Raw genomic sequence first — 22,282 nt, 5'->3', positions numbered from 1 at the left:
AGGTTACCTTTTGCATGGCTGTGCATAGTACGTCAGTCCCCTTGTGGTACGGAACCTGCACAGAGCCCAGAAACTTCACCCAAAATTGATCCACCCAATTAGGACCTCTACATGCTGAGGATACAAAAAAAATATCAGAGAAGCAGGACAGCCTACCAAGGTGCCATGCTAAAAGAAATAATATGCAGATGGAGAACTGAGCAGGGTGTGTGATGTACAAAAAAGGAACTAGCGGAGTGTGTGATGTACAAAAAAGGAACTAGCGGAGTGTGTGATGTACAAAAAAAGGAACTAGCGGGGTGTGTCATTTACAAAAAAAAACTAGCAGGGTGTGTCATGTGCAAAGGAGCAAGTAGCAGGGTGTGTGATGTATGTTCTTGCAGGAAGTATGATGTATAACGTGTGTTCTTGCAGGGTGTATGATGTATAACGTGTGTTCTGCAGGGTGTGTGATGTATGATGTGAGTTCTTGCAGGGAGTGTGATGTATAAAGTGTGTTCTGCAGGGTGTGTGATGTATAAAGTGTGTTCTGCAGGGTGTGTGATGTATAAAGTGTGTTCTTGCAGGGTGTGTGATGTATAAAGTGTGTTCATGCAGGGTGTATAATGTATAAAGTGTGTTCTTGCAGGGTGTGTGATGTATAAAGTGTGTACTTGCAGGGTGTGTGATGTATAAAGTGTGTTCTTGCAGGGTATGTGATGTATAACGTGTTCTGCAGGGTGTGTGATGTATGATGTGAGTTCTTGCAGGGAGTGTGATGTATAAAGTGTGTTCTGCAGGGTGTGTGATGTATAAAGTGTGTTCTTGCAGGGTGTGTGATGTATAAAGTGTGTTCTTGCAGGGTGTGTGATGTATAAAGTGTGTTCATGCAGGGTGTGTGATGTATAAAGTGTGTTCTTGCAGGGTGTGTGATGTATAAAGTGTGTTCATGCAGGGTGTGTGATGCATAAAGTGTGTTCTTGCAGGGTATGTGATGTATAAAGTGTGTTCTGCAGGGTGTGTGATGTATAAAGTGTGTTCTTGCAGGGTGTGTGATGTATAAAGTGTGTTCTGCAGGGTGTGTGATGTATAAAGTGTGTTCTTGCAGGGTGTGTGATGTATAAAGTGTGTTCTTGCAGGGTGTGTGATGTATAAAGTGTGTTCTTGCAGGGTGTGTGATGTATAAAGTGTGTTCTGCAGGGTGTGTGATGTATAAAGTGTGTTCTGCAGGGTGTGTGATGTATAAAGTGTGTTCTTGCAGGGTGTGTGATGTATAAAGTGTGTTCTTGCAGGGTGTGTGATGTATAAAGTGTGTTCTTGCAGGGTGTGTGATGTATAAAGTGTGTTCTGCAGGGTGTGTGATGTATAAAGTGTGTTCTTGCAGGGTGTGTGATGTATAAAGTGTGTTCTTGCAGGGTGTGTGATGTATAAAGTGTGTTCTTGCAGGGTGTGTGATGTATAAAGTGTGTTCTTGCACGGTGTGTGATGTATAAAGTGTGTTCATGCAGGGAGTGTGATGTATAACGTGTGTTCTGCAGGGTGTGTGCTGTATGATGTGTGTTCTTGCAGGGAGTGTGATGTATGATGTGTGTTCTTGCAGGGAGTGTGATGTATAACGTGTGTTCTTGCAGGGAGTGTGATGTATAACGTGTGTTCTGCAGGGTGTGTGCTGTATGATGTGAGTTCTTGCAGGGAGTGTGATGTATAACGTGTGTTCTTGCAGGGAATGTGATGTATAACGTGCGTTTTTTCAGGGTGTGTGCTGTATAACGTGTTCTTGCAGGGTGTGTGATGTATAACGTGTGTTCTTGCAGGCTGTGTGATGTATAAAGTGTGTTCATGCAGGGTGTGTGCTGTATGATGTGTGTTCTTACAGGGTGTGTGCTGTTTGATGTGTGTTCATGCAGGGTGTGTGATGTATAACGTGTGTTTATGCAGGTTCTATAATGTATAAAGTGTGTTCATGCAGGGTGTGTGATGTATAAAGTGTGTTCTTGCAGGGTGTGTGATGTATAAAGTGTGTTCATGCAGGGTGTGTGATGTATAAAGTGTGTTCTTGCAGGGTGTGTGATGTATAAAGTGTGTTCTTGCAGGGTGTGTGATGTATAAAGTGTGTTCTTGCAGGGTGTGTGATGTATAAAGTGTGTTCTTGCAGGGTGTAGGATGTATAAAGTGCATAAGATACAGTGTATAGATTGAGGTACGCATTTGTTAGCACAGGATGCAGTGTACAGACAGCGGTGACGATTTCTTTGCACAGAAAACCGTGTAAAGATAGCGGTGAGGATACGTTAGCACAGGATACAGTGTACAGATAGCGGTGAGGATACGTTAGCACAGGATACAGTGTACAGATAGTGGTGAGGATATGTTAGCACAGGATACAGTGTACAGATAGCGGTGAAGATATGTTAGCACAGGGTGCAGTGTACAGATAGCGGTGAGGATACGTTAGCATAGGATACAGTGTACAGATAGCGGTGAGGATACGTTAGCACAGGATACAGTGTACAGATAGGGGTGAGGATACGTTAGCACAGGATACAGTGTACAGATAGTGGTGAGGATACGTTAGCACAGGATGCAGTGTACAGATAGCGGTGAGGATACGTTAGCACAGGATACAGTGTACAGATAGAGATGAGGATATGTTAGCACAGGATACAGTGTACAGATAGCGATGAGGATACGTTAGCACAGGATACAGTGTACAGATAGAGATGAGGATATGTTAGCACAGGATACAGTGTACAGATAGAGATGAGGATATGTTAGCACAGGGTGCAGTGTACAGTTAGCGGTGAGGATATGTTAGCACAGGATGCAGTGTACAGATATCGGTGAGGATACGTTAGCACAGGATACAGTGTACAGATAGCGGTGAGGATACGTTAGCACAGGATACAGTGTACAGATAGCGATGAGGATATGTTAGCACAGGATACAGTGTACAGATAGCGGTGAGGATATGTTAGCACAGGATACAGTGTACAGATAGCGATCAGGATATGTTAGCACAGGATACAGTGTACAGATAGCGGTGAGGATACGTTAGCACAGGGTGCAGTGTACAGTTAGCGGTGAGGATATGTTAGCACAGGATGCAGTGTACAGATATCGGTGAGGATACGTTAGCACAGGATACAGTGTACAGATAGCGGTGAGGATACGTTAGCACAGGATACAGTGTACAGATAGCGGTGAGGATATGTTAGCACAGGATACAGTGTACAGATAGCGGTGAGGATACGTTAGCACAGGATACAGTGTACAGATAGCGGTGAGGATACGTTAGCACAGGATGCAGTGTACAGATAGCGATGAGGATATGTTAGCACAGGATATAGTGTACAGATAGCGGTGAGGATACGTTAGCACAGGGTGCAGTGTACAGTTAGTGGTGAGGATATGTTAGCACAGGATGCAGTGTACAGATATCGGTGAGGATACGTTAGCACAGGATACAGTGTACAGATAGCGGTGAGGATACGTTAGCACAGGATACAGTGTACAGATAGCGGTGAGAATATGTTAGCACAGGATACAGTGTACAGATAGCGGTGAGGATACGTTAGCACAGGATACAGTGTACAGATAGCGGTGAGGATATGTTAGCACAGGATGCAGTGTACAGATAGCGGTGAGGATATGTTGGCACAGGATACAGTGTACAGATATCGGTGAGGATATGTTAGCACAGGATACAGTGTACAGATAGCGGTGAGGATACGTCAGCACAGGATACAGTGTACAGATAGCGGTGAGGATATGTTAGCACAGGATACAGTGTACAGATAGTGGTGAGGATACGTTAGCACAGGATACAGTGTACAGATAGCGGTGAGGATATGTTAGCACAGGAATGTTAGCACAGGATACAGTGTACAGATAGCGGTGAGGATATGTTAGCACAGGATACAGTGTACAGATAGCGGTGAGGATACGTTAGCACAAGATACAGTGTACAGATAGCGGTGAGGATACGTTAGCACAGGATACAGTGTACAGATAGCAGTGAGGATACGTTAGCACAGGATACAGTGTACAGATAGCTGTGAGGATACTTAAGCACAGGATACAGTGTACAGATAGCGGTGAGGATACGTTAGCACAGGATACAGTGTACAGATAGCAGTGAGGATACGTTAGCACAGGATACAGTGTACAGATAGCGGTGAGGATATGTTAGCACAGGATACAGTGTACAGATAGCGGTGAGGATACGTTAGCACAGGATACAGTGTACAGATATCAGTGAGGATACGTTAGCACAGGATACAGTGTACAGATAGCGGTGAGGATACGTTAGCATAGGATACAGTGTACAGATAGCGGTGAGGATACGTTAGCACAGGATACAGTGTACAGATAGCGGTGAGGATACGTTAGCACAAGATAGTGTACAGATAGCGGTGAGTATATGTTAGAATAGGATACAGTGTACAGATAGCGGTGAGGATACGTTAGCACAAGATACAGTGTACAGATAGCGGTGAGGATACGTTAGCACAGGGTGCAGTGTACAGATAGCAGTGAGGATACGTTAGCACAGGGTGCAGTGTACAGTTAGCGGTGAGGATATGTTAGCACAGGGTGCAGTGTACAGTTAGCGGTGAGGATATGTTAGCACAGGATGCAGTGTACAGATATCGGTGAGGATACGTTAGCACAGGATACAGTTTACAGATAGCGGTGAGGATACGTTAGCACAGGATACAGTGTACAGATATGGGTGAGGATATGTTAGCACAGGATGCAGTGTACAGATAGCGGTGAGGATACGTTAGCACAGGATACAGTGTACAGATAGCGGTGAGGATATGCTAGCATAGGATACAGTGTATAGATAGCGGTGAGTATATGTTAGCAAAGGATGCAGTGTACAGATAGCGATGAGGATACGTTAGCACAGGATACAGTGTACAGATAGCGGTGAGGATATGCTAGCATAGGATACAGTGTACAGATAGCGATGAGGATATGTTGGCACAGGATACAGTGTACAGATAGCGATGAGGATATGTTAGCACAGGGTGCAGTGTACAGTTAGCGGTGAGGATATGTTAGCACAGGATGCAGTGTACAGATAGCGATGAGGATACGTTAGCACAGGGTGCAGTGTATAGATAGCGGTGAGGATACGTTAGCACAGGATACAGTGTACAGATGGCGGTGAGGATACGTTGGCACAGGGTGCAGTGTACAGTTAGCAGTGAGGATATTTTAGCACAGGGTGCAGTGTAGAGTTAGCGGCGAGGATACGTTGGCACAGGATACAGTGTACAGATAGCGGTGAGGATACGTTAGCACAGGATGCAGTGTACAGTTAGCGGTGAGGATATGTTAGCACAGGGTGCAGTGTACAGTTAGCAGTGAGGATATGTTAGCACAGGGTGCAGTGTAGAGTTAGCGGCAAGGATACGTTAGCACAGGATACAATGAGCAGTTTAAGGGGATGATCATTTTCCAGAGGATGCAGTGAAACAACTAAGGGGAGAATCTGTTTGTAGATAAAGCAGTGAGCAGATCGAGAGAAAGATCCATCTGTAGAGGATGCAGTAATTAGATTGAGGGGAGGATCTTTTTGTAGGGAAAATAGTAAACCAACTAAGGGGAGGATACTTAGGTGGAGGATACAGTGATCAAATTGGGGGATGATCTTTTTGTAGAGATATACGCAGAGTGTGAGCTGGATCAGTTTGCAGATAGCACCATATACAGGTAATTACCCCCTTACCTGCTTCATGCTCTGGCTCCTTGACAACCTGGACTGCATAGTAAGCTGGAAAGATGCCATGTTCCCCAGTCCGCATGTTATATGCCTCATACCAGTAATCGTCCGCTTGAACCTCTACAAGGAGTGGGTCCTCTGCCTCCAGCTCCAGCTCCCCAGGGTGACGAGGCATAAACCTGCAGCCAACCAGTGTCCATTTATAAAAAGTATGAGAGGATACTGAGTTGATGAACAGCAAGTGACAGTTGGGGAGGAGGAGACATCTGAGTAAGGAGGTGGTTACAAGAAGAACAAGGCAAGGGGGCAACTAGAATAGAGGCGGGAGGTAGAGGCACAAAATGGAGACAAGACTGGCAGGTTAATAAGTCACAAGAGATTACCTGAATACCGCTCTGTGTGTCTGTTCTCGCTCCTCACCATTTATTAGGCACGAAAATAACCCAAAGGAGTCTGCACCTGGCAAAAGTTAGACACTGAGGCCACAAAAATATAAATTTATCCAAAGAAAACCCCAAATCTCAGTCCATTCAGATAGCCAAAAAGATAAATAAAATGACAGATATAAAGACTTCTAGGTAAAAAGAATTGAAAAAACACCTAATGCCTCCTAGCAATTAAAGGCAAAATAATCTATATTAAAAGGTAGTCTGGTTAATTAAATGAAATTATATCTCTCTTCAAGCAAAAGCCCTCTACACAAAACATTTTGTTTGTAATAAAAAAAAGTTTTAATATAATATACATATATTCACACAGACACACACACATATATATTCACACAGACACACACACACACACATATATATATATTCACACAGACACACACACACACATATATATATATATATATATTAGCCCCCCCCCCCCCCCCCCAAATTTATCACTCACTAGTGCAGCGTGAACGTCCATTCATGAAGACATTTAGAAATTTTTTGGAGTAGGAAATTTCACCATCTGGGGAGGATGCCTCGGAGAGACACATGGACCGTCGTACTCGACCCTCCTCTCTTCCAGAGGTGCCCACATGCTCCTCTTCCTCCTCTTCATAATCCTCCCCAATGGCAGACTCATAGGGTGAGGAGACACAGTTGTCATACACAGTACCACTGTCACTATCATCACTGTATCCTGCATAGCACTGTCGAAGACTGACCAACTGGAGCTGCACATTCTCATCCACCACTAATGTGTATTTTACTGAGTCATAGGATAAACCACTGGTGTCTGAGCTGACTGATGACCTCTGTGGGGCACGTGGACCACTCACTCTTCCATGACAACCCAGGTATCCCACCCCATCCTCCCCTTCTTCATCCTCTTCCTCGCTGATGGACAGTTGCTGCCTAACCTCACTGTGTGATCGACCAGTAATATCAGCATCTGAGCTAATGGACATGCGGCATGGTCCAGCTTGTGAAACAAAGGGTCTTTCTGGCTCAGGAGGATCTGAACTCCTTTGAACAGGAGTTAAAAATATCTCCTCTGTGGGCTCCAGCCTGACATCCATCTGGTAGCGAATACGATCTCTCTGAGGATCCAGACGAGACCTGTTAGGTCTACCAGAAGAATCAGTGATGCTCTGGGTAGAATTATGACGTCTGCAGGGGGTGTCAGTAGAGGTCCCACGGTCCTGAGTCACTGCAGGAGGGTTACCCTCATCACTTAGACATACATGTTCATTAGATGGAGTCGTCTCACCTGTGGACAGATGCAGAACACATGACATTAATGTGTCACCAAGTATGTTTTTTTCACAGCTCAAGTGTCTCTGATGTCAATTTTTATAAGAATAAATATTACACTACGTCACTGTGTAGATATTTTATTATGTCACCATGTCCAGAACGTCAGGTCTTTATGCTACATCTTAAAAAAAAAAATGTGGGAGATAATTAATTCAGTATTTATGATTAATGTATAGTACAAATAACACAGTTGTTCCACTTTACCTATAATTGTAATTCACGACATATGTGCAATTAATAATTTCACATTATTTTGATTAATAATTAATGCGTTTTAGCTCCCAACCACTTAATTGCCATCATAAATCAACAGTTAGCTGATGGTATTTAATTTGTGTGCAAGCTTCATAGTGTGATTAGAACATTATTTTTTAACTCTATATTAAAATAAAAAAACTATCTGGCTTATTAATATGGCAAATGAGCATGTGCAGGAATTTAATATTGAAAAAAGCCAAGAATTGCAAAATATGTTTTCAGAGGTTCAAGACACTAAACAAACAAACAAGTCTGTAAAAGTTATTTCTTAGTGATTGGGGTAGGGGTCTCAAACGGTTTTCATGCAGGGAAAAATGGTGATCTTGTGGCAGAAATGCATCTCATAAATAACTACAAATAACTTATAATAAAAATAATAAGCAGCATTAGAATTGAATTATAATGGGTTTGAATTTAAGAATTCTGCCCTTTATGTTGTGTTACCTCATTATAATTAACTGCAGTCTATACTACAATAATAGTAAAATTCTAGCACATTCATTTTCCTATATTTCTTACAGTTTTCAATGTCCTTGAAGGCAGTGTTTCCAACAAGTTCTTATACCAGCTGCAGAGCATAACATGTATGGGGAATTTATTGTTTAGGTTTATGTTTGTATATGCAATAACAGGTTCTGCTAATTGACACCACAACCCACTCAAATAAGCTAAGCTTGAAAGGAGAACAGACCTCATCTTATCTCTCTGTATGTACACAAAGGCCTCCTTATGTTATCTCTCATTGTATACTCATATACCAATACATAGATAGAACAATGGAAAATCCCCATTTTAGTACCTCTCTGTCCCACCACCCAGTATGGGTCATGATTTCCTACAAACCCTCTCGTTTACATAGGTTTTCTATAACCAGTACTTTATAAAATGCGCAAAACTAGTTATTTCAAATGACAAACTAAAAAAAGGTAAAGGAGCGATTTGTAAACAATTTAATAAACTCCAGCACGTAAAATGGATCACTGGGAACACAAAAGCGGAGAAAAATAAATCACAGGACACTACTCCTTTTAAAACACAATGGGTAAGATTATGAGTGAAGCGCAAATTAACGCTTCCGCTTGAGAGCTATTTGCACTAGAAGTAATTTTTTTTACTTGTCGGGTTGCGCTCATAATATAAGTTGAAAGTAAACTGTTTTTGCATTCGTTCTAACCCAACAAGCGCAAAAAGCTGAACTTAGAATATTGCGTGCGCATTCATGTATTCTCCCATAAATGTTAAAGGATGAAAAAAGTAGGGGAAAAACTCTAACACCCTACTCTCTTGCAAACCCGATCGCATATTCTCATTTGCGCTAATCCCGACATGAAAATATGAATAATCTTTTAATTAATGATGCCAGATCTACACCAAAACTATTTAGGGTTGTTATCCCATTCTGAAGATCTGAAACCATCTGACAAGCGTATTATAGAAGGAAGAGCTCAGTCTGGGGAGTATATGCTCACACTCACCTGTCTTTAATGGTGATGAAGACTGAGATACTCTCTCTTGCCAGCTGTATTTCTTCCCCAGAGAGTTATTATTCAGTGTGTCCTGCAAAGGAGCAGAATTAAAACCATCAAGTTACAGTTCTCTCAGTCATTTTTATCTTCCGGCAACACCATCATGATGTAATACTAAATTCAAAATTAAACTTTAATGATTGAGATAGAGCATGACATTTTACAAAACGTTTCTTATTTGCTTCCATTATCAAAATCGATACAATCTTTTTATATGGACACTTTCCGAGACACCAGCTATAACTGAACATGTGCAAGAATTCACAATATATACACATGTGTTATTGGATGATTGCTGTCACATGATACAGGGTCAGGGAAAAGAAATAAATTTGAAATTTGTCACACAAAAAAATCCACTACACATTGGAAATTCCGTATTTGCAACAATATGTGTAACTGTGAATATATTTTATATTATATTATCATTTAGTATCAGACACCAGCAATGTTTGCAGCTTAATCTCTGCAATAATTTAAGAGGCAATAGTAACAATATTAAAAAAAATGTTTAGAAAAAAGAGACATGGAAAGATTATTCCAAACAACAGAACTATTAGCTACTTATCCATTCACAGTGGCTGATATCCTATTCCTAACAGCATAACAAGGTTAGAGTGTGACATAGGCCAAAAATCAGATGATTGGGAAGAAATATACACAAAGGTCAAACAACAAAGGCCCTCTCCTGGGTAATGCTCCATTTGAGATCAAGAAAATTGATTTTAAAAGGAAGATATTGACTTGGACAGGCTCTTGATTGGCTAATCTAGCAGTAGGTGAGATCTGAAGGAGACATTCTTCAAAAGAGCTCAGTCCAAAGATATAAACTTTTGGAAGACCTCAAAAACAGAGCATGCCGAATCACAGACTAGGACGAGTATATAAGTCCTGGAGAAAGTATAAGAAATAAACAGAACAATTCTTGTAAAAAATAAATAAATGAATCAAAGGGACAGTCTACACCAGAATTGTTATTGTTTTAAAAGATAGATAATCCCTTTATTACCCATTCCCCAGTTTTGCATAACCAACATGGTTATATTAATACACTTTTTACCTCTGATTACTTTGTATCTTAATTTTTTTCTGACAGCCCCCTGATCACATGACTTTTTATTTATTATCTATTGACTTACATTTTATCCAATTAGTGCAGTGTCTGCCACAACCCATGGGCGTGAGCACAATGTTATCTATATGGCCCATGTGAACTAGCAGTCTCCTGTTGTAAAAAGCAAATAAAAAAAAGCATGTGATAAGAGGCTGTCTTTAGTGGCTTAGAAACAGGCAGAAATTTAGAGGTTTATAGATTATAAAGTATATTAATATAACAATGTTGGTTGTGCAAAGCTGAGGAATGGGTAGTAAAAGTGTCATCTATCTTTTTTAACTATAACAATTTTAGTGTTGACTGTCCCTTTAACTAAACCCATTAATGGGACCATTGTTCCATGAGTCTTCTTTATCATATCTCTTATCTAAGTTCCACATCTAAGGGGCCAATTTAACAAGGGCCGAATGGCCCCTAATCGCCCTGTTTCCGCGGGAGCCTTTTCATTAATATGTATCTACTCATGAAGTCAGACACTTATTTCACTCCAAATATTCTAAACGTATTTGGTTCCATGTGGTTGATGTTTGGCTACAGGTTGACAGAATATAAACGATGACTTCTACAACTAACCAATAATATTATTAACATCTAACCCATGTATCTCCCCCTCACCTGTGGTTTACTTAAGATCCACTTGCTTTGCCCCAACTACTTTTCCATCTTGTATGATACAGTTATTTCATAATCCTTTTTACCCTCCTGGGAAGGGCCTGCTCAAGGCACCATACTGTCTGGGTTTAATAATAAAACGATGCCTTGCCAACTCTAAATCCACTACAGTCTATACCCAACCAGAGTCAACAGTAAAATATTTCTTAAATAATTGTGTATTATCTGAAGATTTTAACTTACATTTTTGGGCAGCCAAAAGTCCTAGGATATATTCCTTATAGCCTTTCCAGCACTCTTTTTTTAACGTGTCATGGAGTTGCTGTCTAACTATAGCCCACACAATCACGTTGTTCACCTTAATGTAGCGCACTCTCTGTATAAAGCTCAGGATTAAAGTTCAGCAGATCCAATTTCACACAAGAGCATGCTGATGAACGCATACTGCTCTTGTTTCTTTTTTTAAAGGACCACTAATTACAGTAGACCTGAACAATTGACAGATACACATTAAAAAGACAATGCAATAACACTTTTTTTGAATTTGAACTGAGAAGTAGAATATTTTCTGGCAAATTTCAAAGTTAATACAATTTTTCCTCCTCTCCTGTATCATGTGACAGCTGTTAGCCAATCACAAAATGCATATATATATATATATATACACACACATATATTGTGCATTTTTTAACATGCTCAGTAGGAGCTGGGGTCAGAAAGTGTGAATATTTAACAAATGTGCACGTTCTGATGATGGTAGTATATTGGAAAGTTTTTTTTTAAATTGTATGCTTTAAGTAAATCATGAAACTTTCATTTTGACTTTAGTCTTCATTCTTACTGAGACTGGCCAGGTGTCCCTTACTGTTGACTGAGTTTGCAAATATATACAGAACATTGAATAATTAAAATATCTACAATTTTCTTTTGTCATTAGACATAGGTGTATCTTGAATTACGATATACCAGCAAATCTATTCAAATGAATAAGTGCTATATCTCAATTCTGGGGTTCCATATCTTCAACAGGATCACAATCAAATCACAATTACTTAGGGAGTGATCAAACTAGAGCTCCTATTAACAAGGATTTATGTAAGGAAATACATTTAAGGGATCTTTTTGGACAGGCTATTTAATTTAGGTGTAAAGGGATAGGTCTGTGATAAAAGGGACTGTGTAGGGGTCCTTTAATTTTGTTGGAATTTGGGGGTGAGGGTAATAACGCAAAGAGGGTTGGAGGAAATGTGGCTAATGACATCATGTAAGGTTGGCTCTATGGGTGTCAGGGAGGTTACTGATTCTAGGATATAAATTGCATAAATCGGCAATAGCAGGCTAGTGTGGTTATCACAATTTTTTAGAAAAACATCTAATTATTTCTCTACAAAAGTTCCTATAGATATTAATGGTCATTTTCTGTGGAAAAACATTAAAACAAAAAAGATATAAAGGATTGTAATCGACCCGAGTGTTTAAAGCCTTTTGAAGAAGTTAAATACAGTTATATGCAAGCAATAATAAAGCATGCAATACTTTAATGCATTAGAGTATTTTCTTATTGTAATAACATGCCTCAAAACTGCGCTTTCACAAGCACAATATTTGCGCTCCACTAGGTAATACCAGCGCACCCAAATGTGCGCTGGTATTACAAGTTAGGCGCAATGCGAACTCGACTTTGTGCTCACATTGCCTGGAAGCCTTGAGCTCACAAGAGTGTGCTTCCATAGTCTCCAATGGGAGCCTCGTTCTCATGCCGCGAGACACGGCTAAGAACCTAGCGCAAGGGGTAAGTCATGCAGCGTAGGGCAGAACATATATATATGTATGTGTTTATATGTTATATATACACATATTAACACATAAATACACTATATAGGTATATAAGCATATACATGTATGTTTACAGTGATAACACAGCCCCCATGGACCGCAATGTAAAGGTACTTTTCAGTGTCATTTTTTTTTCTAACATCCCACATCCCCTCACTTTAACCTTGCAGTTTTTTTTAATGCAACCCTATAAAATAGGCTAAGCTTGCATAGAGAACAGACCTCAATAGCTTAGCCTTTTTTCTCAGTATGGCAACATTCATTTTAATAAAGAATTATTTTTTTTAAATGTCCTATTTTTTTGCAACAAATATATATGTTTGTGTCCCTTTAAAGGTAAAAAGCAATAGGCCTCAAAAGGCTTATTCCCATACACACACAAAGTCCCCTTTAGTTGGTAAAAGTTACTTGAAATGACTCTGTTGCCAGCCTATAGCTACAGAATACAGTGTGGGACCAAAGGGATAGTGTCAAGCACAGGCAGCACTCATGATTGAGCAGAGACAGCGCAGTCATTCCCAGGATGATGTCACCATGACAACTACTGTGCTGCTAACGCAGTGGAGGGAGTGAGAAGGAAAACAAGTGAAGAGAAGACTATTGGGAAGAGAGAGGGAAAGAGAATGTGATAGTATAAATAAATAAATAATGAATGAATGTAAAATAAACTGAGAGGAAAAAAAACAAAAAGGGACAATGATAAGAAGAAAAGAAAGCAGGGACAGGGTATTATAGAATATAAAGAGTGCTGATAGAGAGGGGACAGAGGTCAGTCTTATAAGGGAGAGGGGTCAGTGATATAGAGGGGTCTGCGATAGAGAGGAGACAGGAATAGAGAGGTCAGTGATAGAGAGAGGACGGGGTCAGTGATAGAGAGGAGAGAGGGGTCAGCGATAGAGAGGAGAAAGGGTCAGCGATAGAGAGGAGAGAGGGTTCAGTAATACAGAGGAGAGAGATAGAGAGGAGAGAGGGTCAGCGATAGAGAGAAGAAGAGGGTTCAGTAATACAGAGGAGAGAGATAGAGAGGAGAGAGGGTTCAAAGATAGAGAGGAGAGAGGGAGCAGTGATAGAAAGGAGAGAGGGGGCAGCGATAGAAAGGAGAGTGGGGTCAGAGATAGAGAGGAGGCAGCAAGAGTGAGGAGAGAGGGGGCAGCGATAGAAAGGGGGCAGCGATAGAGAGGAGAGTGGGCTCAGAGATAGAGAGGAGAGAGGGGTCAGCGATAGAGAGAAGAGAGGGGTCAGCGATAGAGAGGAGAGAGGGGTCAGCTATAGAGAGGAGAGAGGGGTCAAAGATAGAGAGGAGAGAGGGAGCAGTGATAGAAAGGAGAATGGGGTCAGAGATAGAGAGGAGAGAGGGGTCAGCGATAGAGAGAAGAGAGGGGGCAGCAAGAGTGAGGAGAGAGGGGGCAGCGATAGAAAGGAGAAAGGGGGCAGCGATAGAGAGGAGAGAGGGGTCAGCTATAGAGAGGAGTCAGCGATAGAGAGGAGAGAGGGGTCAGCTATAGAGAGGGGTCAGCGATAGAGTGGAGAGAGGGGTCAGCTATAGAGAGGAGTCAGCGATAGAGAGGAGAGAGGGGTCAGCTATAGAGAGGGGTCAGCGATAGAGAGGAGAGAGGGGTCAGCTATAGTGAGGAGTCAGCGATAGAGTGGAGAGAGGGGTCAGCTATAGAGAGGAGTCAGCGATAGAGAGGAGAGAGGAGTCAGCGATAGAGAGGAGAGAGGAGTCAGCGATAGAGAGGAGAGAGGGGTAAGCGATATAGAGAAGAGAGGGGGCAGCGAGAGAGAGGAGAGAGGGGACAGCAATTGAGAGGAGATAGACAGAGAGGAGAGAGGGGGCAGCGATAGAGAGGAGTCAGTTATAGAGGAGAAAGGTGATAGAGAGGAGAGAGACAGAGAGGAGAGAGGGGGCAGCGATAGAGAGGAGTCAGCTATAGAGGAGAGAGGTGATAGAGAGGAGAGAGACAGAGAGGAGAGAGGGGGCAGCGAGAGAGAGGGGGCAGCGAGAGAGAGGAGGCAGCGAGAGAGAGGAGAGAGGGGACAGCGATAGAGAGGAGAGAGATAGAGAGGAGTCAGCGATAGAGAGGAGAGAGGGGGCAGCGATAGAGAGGGCAGAGAGGTCAGCGTTAGAGAGGGGGCAGCGTTAGAGAGGAGGGGGCAGCATTAGAGAGGAGGGGGCAGCGTTAGAGAGGAGAGGGAAGCGATTGAGAGGAGAGAAGAGAGGCAGTAGCTATAAAAAGCTGGGACAGTGATAGGATTTACACCACAGACAGTGCAGGAAGAGGTTACTGAGTGCCATAGGCTGATTACTAATGGGATAAGGGCAGAAAAACAGCTAATCTCTTACTAGATTAATCATTTTTAGCAGAGATTACAGGTTGCGCAGAGCGCCTGTCACAATGTATCCAGTTATGCTGTGTCATTGCTAGAGACAGAGTATCAATACAATAAAAGGAATAATATTCATTGTGGTCTTATATTTCCCTGACTGACCCTGTGCAAGAAGAACACGTATAAACATTAGATTGTTCTCACAGCACTTATGTAAAATACTAATGTTTACACATATTTATTGTTAAACTGAAACAATGGGGATTGGCTGTTTGTGTTCTATACATACTATGTGTATGTATCCTGCATGTTACTGATTAGTATTTTACATACATGTGTATAGTACATACTATGTGTATGTATCCTGCATGTTACTGATTAGTATGTTACATGCATGTGTATAGTGCATACTATGTGTATGTATCCTGCATGTTACTGATTAGTATGTTACATGCATGTGTATAGTGCATACTATGTGTATGTATCCTGCATGTTACTGATTAGTATGTTACATACATGTGTATAGTACATACTATGTGTATGTATCCTGCATGTTACTGATTAGTATGTTACATGCATGTGTATAGTGCATACTATGTGTATGTATCCTGCATGTTACTGATTAGTATGTTACATACATGTGTATAGTACATACTATGTGTATGTATCCTGCATGTTACTGATTAGTATGTTACATGCATGTGTATAGTGCATACTATGTGTATGTATCCTGCATGTTACTGATTAGTATGTTACATGCATGTGTATAGTGCATAATATGTGTATGTATCCTGCATGTTATTGATTAGTATGTTACATGCATGTGTATAGTACATACTATGTGTATGTATCCTGCATGTTACTGATTACTATGTTACATAAATGTGTAATGTACATACTATGTGTATGTATCCTGCTGATTAGTATGTTACATAAATGTGTATAGTACATACTATGTGTATGTGTCCTGCTGATTAGTATGTTACATAAATGTGTATAGTACATACTATGTGTATGTATCCTGCATGTTACTGATTAGTATTTTACATACATGTGTATAGTACATACTATGTGTATGTATCCTGCATGTTACTGATTAATATGTTACATACATGTGTATAGTACATGCTATGCATTCATCAGTAGTGTTTTGTACATTATAGTGTGAGTGCAGGCTTTATAAAAGTCAGTATAGTGTTGCCTGTATGTCGTTTATATACAATGATCAGAAGTATGTAACAGGACGTAGGCTATCAATCTGTATCACCAATAACATTTATCCAAAAAAACCCTTTTAAATGGATATAAGTAAAAGTTGCAATCACGGTATAAAGGTGCGCCAAATCACACTCACTTTGATTAGTTAGTCTAGACCACTGGGTTTTAAACCTATCCTTCTATATCCCACATATAATGTAACTTAAAAAAACATGAAATTTATTACAGCATTAAAAAAACCTTAAATGTTCTTCAGCAGCAATAAAAGTCATGACCCAGGTCAATATAAACAGTACAGTATATATTAAAACTTATCAAAAGACTCCAAATGATTTTAAGCAGTTAGTAGTAATCAAGTGCTCTGTGGTTAAGTTAGCAGATTCTTGCATATGTGGCATGTTCTGTGTATATATTGTGCATGTTGCTAAGTAGTGTTTTATATACATGTGTGGGATATTTTGTAGATATGTGGCATGTTCTGTGTATATATTGTGCATGTTGCTAAGTAGTGTTTTATATACATGTGTGGGATATTTTGTAGATATGTGGCATGTTCTGTGTATATATTGTGCATGTTGCTAAGTAGTGTTTTAAATACATGTGTGGGATATTTTGTAGATATGTGGCATGTTCTGTGTATATATTGTGCATGTTGCTAAGTAGTGTTTTATATACATGTGTGGGATATTTTGTAGATATGTGGCATGTTCTGTGTATATATTGTGCATGTTGCTAAGTAGTGTTTTATATACGTGTGGGATATTTTGTAGATATGTGGCATGTTCTGTGTATATATTGTGCATGTTGCTAAGTAGTGTTTTATATACGTGTGGGATATTTTGTAGATATGTGGCATGTTCTGTGTATATATTGTGCATGTTGCTAAATAGTGTTTTATATACATGTGTGGGATATTTTGTAGATATGTGGCATGTTCTGTGTATATATTGTGCATGTTGCTAAGTAGTGTTTTATATACATGTGTGGGATATTTTGTAGATATGTGGTGTGGGTCAAGCAGTTTATTGTGCACAATATGTGATTGTTACCTGTGTGCGAGGCGCTTGTGGGAACAAGTTCAGGGTGGTGGGTCTCTTAGGTCTGTAGGTGTCCATGGATTGAGGAAGCAGTGGTCGAGGGTCAGCAGGTGCCACAGACTCGTCTTCAGTGATCTGAACAGCATCAATCAGGTCCAGCTGTAGCATCTCTGCCTGGATCCGGCTGGCAGCTGCCCCCAATCCCGGGGCCGGAACAGGCTCGGCACGCAGTCGGCTCTGGGGGATCAGGAGACAGAGTCATGGGACTGGGGGGAGGGAGAGGGACAGAGTGACATCATGTGCATGACTTAGAAGCTCAGTGTCACTACACAATGCAACTCTGAGCACAAAAAAACAAGCACTACTGAAACAGTAACTGCATGAGTCACAATGTCACAGACACAGCTGAGCGAGGCATGTCATACTCAATAGGAATGATAATTAGCTGCAAAAAAGAGCAACATGAGGAGACAGAAAAGAGAAAAATTTCAGGGAAAGTGAATTGAGACAGAGGGAGAAAGAGAAAACACAAGGAGAGAGGGAAAGAAGCTCACATACACCCTACTGAAATACTTTTTTATAACGAGAGATAGAGAGAGAGAGAGAGAGAGAGAGAGAGAGAGAGAGAGAGAGACAGAGGGAGAAAGAGAAAACACAAGGAGAGAGGGAAAGAAGCTCACATACACCCTACTGAAATACTTTTTTATAACGAGAGATAGAGAGAGATAGAGAGAGAGAGAGACAGAGACAGAGGGAGAAAGAGAAAACACAAGGAGAGAGGGAAAGTAGCTCACATACACCCTACTGAAATACTTTTTTATAACGAGAGATAGAGATAGATAGAGAGATAGATAGAGAGAGAGAGAGACAGAGGGAGAAAGAGAAAACACAAGGAGAGAGGGAAAGAAGCTCACATACACCCTACTGAAATACTTTTTTATAACGAGAGATAGAGATAGATAGAGAGATAGATAGAGAGAGAGAGAGACAGAGGGAGAAAGAGAAAACACAAGGAGAGAGGGAAAGAAGCTCACATACACCCTACTGAAATACTTTTTTATAACGAGAGATAGAGATAGATAGATAGATAGAGAGAGAGAGAGAGAGACAGAGACAGAGGGAGAAAGAGAAAACACAAGGAGAGAGGGAAAGAAGCTCACATACACCCTACTGAAATACTTTTTTATAACGAGAGATAGAGATAGATAGATAGATAGAGAGAGAGAGAGAGAGACAGAGACAGAGGGAGAAAGAGAAAACACAAGGAGAGAGGGAAAGAAGCTCACATACACCCTACTGAAATACTTTTTTATAACGAGAGATAGAGATAGATAGATAGATAGAGAGAGAGAGAGAGAGACAGAGACAGAGGGAGAAAGAGAAAACACAAGGAGAGAGGGAAAGAAGCTCACATACACCCTACTGAAATACTTTTTTATAACGAGAGATAGAGATAGATAGATAGATAGAGAGAGAGAGAGAGAGAGAGACAGAGACAGAGGGAGAAAGAGAAAACACAAGGAGAGAGGGAAAGAAGCTCACATACACCCTACTGAAATACTTTTTTATAACGAGAGATAGAGATAGATAGAGAGATAGAGAGAGAGAGAGACAGAGACAGAGGGAAAAAGAGAAAACACAAGGAGAGAGGGAAAGAAGCTCACCCTACTGAAATACTTTTTTATAATTGGTTTCTTTTTATCCATTTTGTTTGATTCTAAAGAAACCAAAATGTCAAACTGTAGGGGATACAGATGCAAACTCACATACTGTATAATTTAACATTATATGGATTAACACTTTTCGTCTATAAACTAGTGACTTTTTACCCCTGACTAGTAATTGATGCTTAAACCCAGTGTGATATTTTGTGAGAGAGAGAGACACAGAGAAAAGAGAGAGAAAGTGAGAGAGACACAGAGAGAGAGAGAGAGAGAGAGAGAGGAGAGGAGAGAGAGAGACACATTCACAGAGAGAACGAGTGAGAGATAGATAGAGAGAGAGAGAGAGAGATAGAGAGAGAGAGATAGAGAGATAGAGAGAGAGAGAACAGAGAGAGGCACACACAGAGAGAACGAGAGAGAGATAGAAGAGAGAGAAGAGAGATAGACACACACAGAGAGAACGAGAGAGATAGAGAGAGAGAACAGAGAGAGGCACACACAGAGAGAACGAGAGAGAGAGAGAGAGAGAGAGAGAAAGAGAGAGAGAGAGAGAGAGAAAATAGATGGCCTACAATAAGCAACATACATACCATCATATTCCTTAAGCAACAATAATACAGATAGAAGAACAGACATCCAAAAATGTAATAAGCCAAGACAATCTTGTAAATGTTATTTGAGCCAAATTTATCTATTTTATAATGGGGGGTTTTGCCGCTACATAGTGCCAGTTTGTTTGATTACAAAAAAAGTATTTATACAATCTCACAAAAAACAAACAAACTGTAAACGTGCACTTAGTGTATCTTCTAAACTAAAATGTATAAACATGGGATTTACTGTCAGGTAGTTGTGTGAAATATTTGTTTATTTATTGATAGATAAGATAAGAAGGTAACATTGATATTTGCCTAAAAAAATCAAATTTTTTCAGACATGGAGTGATATTATATGAAATGTCTGATAGATAACAGAATTTATGCTTACCTGATAAATTACTTTCTCCAACGGTGTGTCCGGTCCACGGCGTCATCCTTACTTGTGGGAATATCTCTTCCCCAACAGGAAATGGCAAAGAGTCCCAGCAAAGCTGGCCATATAGTCCCTCCTAGGCTCCGCCCACCCCAGTCATTTGACCGACGGACAGGAGGAAAAAATTGGAGAAACCATAGGGTGTCGTGGTGACTGTAGTTAAAGAAAATAATTCATCAGACCTGATTAAAAAACCAGGGCGGGCCGTGGACCGGACACACCGTTGGAGAAAGTAATTTATCAGGTAAGCATAAATTCTGTTTTCTCCAACATTGGTGTGTCCGGTCCACGGCGTCATCCTTACTTGTGGGAACCAATACCAAAGCTTTAGGACACGGATGAAGGGAGGGAGCAAATCAGGTCACCTAAATGGAAGGCACCACGGCTTGCAAAACCTTTCTCCCAAAAATAGCCTCCGAAGAAGCAAAAGTATCAAATTTGTAAAATTTGGCAAAAGTGTGCAGTGAAGACCAAGTCGCTGCCTTACATATCTGATCAACAGAAGCCTCGTTCTTGAAGGCCCATGTGGAAGCTACAGCCCTAGTGGAGTGAGCTGTGATTCTTTCAGGAGGCTGCCGTCCGACAGTCTCATAAGCCAATCGGATGATGCTTTTAAGCCAAAAGGAAAGAGAGGTAGAAGTTGCTTTTTGACCTCTCCTTTTACCAGAATAGACGACAAACAGAGAAGAAGTTTGTCTGAACTCTTTTGTAGCTTCTAAGTAGAACTTTAGAGCACGGACTACATCTAAATTGTGTAGCAAACGTTCCTTCTTTGAAACTGGATTCGGACACAAAGAAGGTACAACTATCTCCTGATTAATATTTTTGTTGGAAACAACCTTTGGTAGAAAACCAGGCTTAGTACGCAGAACAACCTTATCTGAATGGAACACCAGATAGGGTGGAGTACACTGTAGAGCAGATAACTCAGAAACTCTTCTAGCAGAAGAAATAGCAACCAAAAACAAAACTTTCCAAGATAACAACTTAATATCTATGGAATGTAAAAGTTCAAACGGAACCCCTTGAAGAACTGAAAGAACTAGATTTAAACTCCAGGGAGGAGTCAATGGTCTGTAAACAGGCTTGATCCTAACCAGAGCCTGAACAAATGCTTGAACATCTGGCACAACTGCCAGTCGTTTGTGTAGTAGGACAGATAAAGCAGAAATCTGTCCCTTTAGAGAACTCACAGATAATCCTTTATCCAAACCTTCTTGTAGAAAGGAAAGAATCCTAGGAATCTTTATCTTATTCCATGGGAATCCCATGGATTCACACCAGCAGATATATCTTTTCCATATTTTATGGTAAATCTTTCTAGTTACCGTTTTTCTGGCTTGAACCAGAGTATCTATCACTGAATCTGAAAACCCACGCTTTGATAGAATCAAGCGTTCAATCTCCAAGCCGTCAGCTGGAGGGAGACCAGATTTGGATGTTCGAATGGACCCTGAACAAGAAGGTCCTGTCTCAAAGGTAGCTTCCATGGTGGAACCGATGACATATTCACCAGGTCTGCATACCAAGTCCTGCGTGGCCACGCAGGAGCTATCAAGATCACCGAGGCCCTCTCCTGTTTGATCCTGGCTACCAGCCTGGGAATGAGAGGAAACGGTGGAAACACATAAGCTAGGTTGAAGGTCCAAGGCGCTACTAGTGCATCCACTAGAGTCGCCTTGGGATCCCTGGATCTGGACCCGTAGCAAGGAACTTTGAAGTTCTGACGAGACGCTATCAGATCCATATCTGGAATGCCCCATAGTTGCGTCAACTGGGCAAAGATCCCACTCCCCCGGATGGAATGTCTGACGACTCAAATAATCCGCTTCCCAGTTTTCCACACCTGGAATGTGGATCGCAGATAGGTGGCAGGAGTGATTCTCCGCCCATTGTATTATTTTGGTCACTTCTTTCATCGCCAGGGAACTCCTTGATGATTGAGATACGCAACAGTCGTCATGTTGTCTGACTGGAATCTTATGAATCTGGCCTTTGCTAGCTGAGGCCAAGCCCTGAGAGCATTGAATATCGCTCTTAGTTCCAGAATGTTTATCGGGAGAAGAGACTCTTCCCGAGACCACAGTCCCTGAGCTTTCAGGGATTCCCAGACCGCGCCCCAGCCCACTAGGCTGGCGTCGGTCGTGACGATGACCCACTCTGGACTGCGGAAGCTCATTCCCTGGGATAGGTGATCCT

General features: G+C 41.1%; 1 protein-coding gene across 1 annotated transcript in view; it reads right to left on the bottom strand.

Moving 5' to 3' along the window:
* The window catches only part of MAPK8IP1 (mitogen-activated protein kinase 8 interacting protein 1), a 204,275-nt gene that overhangs the window by 62,813 nt on the left and 119,180 nt on the right, over window positions 1–22,282 (bottom strand). The window contains exons 3-8 of the mRNA XM_053720289.1: window positions 17,400–17,624; window positions 9,192–9,273; window positions 6,602–7,411; window positions 6,094–6,169; window positions 5,717–5,889; window positions 8–114 (exon numbers count right to left, since the gene is read on the bottom strand). Of these exons, the coding sequence (XP_053576264.1) occupies window positions 8–114; window positions 5,717–5,889; window positions 6,094–6,169; window positions 6,602–7,411; window positions 9,192–9,273; window positions 17,400–17,624 (1,473 nt within the window). The remainder of the gene's footprint in view (window positions 1–7; window positions 115–5,716; window positions 5,890–6,093; window positions 6,170–6,601; window positions 7,412–9,191; window positions 9,274–17,399; window positions 17,625–22,282) is intronic.

Source organism: Bombina bombina, chromosome 7 (assembly GCF_027579735.1).
Source record: "Bombina bombina isolate aBomBom1 chromosome 7, aBomBom1.pri, whole genome shotgun sequence".
In the NCBI taxonomy this organism is placed as follows: Eukaryota; Metazoa; Chordata; class Amphibia; order Anura; family Bombinatoridae; genus Bombina; species Bombina bombina.
The sequence above is the reverse complement of the archived record's forward strand: the minus strand, read 5'-3'. Positions and strand labels throughout refer to the sequence as shown.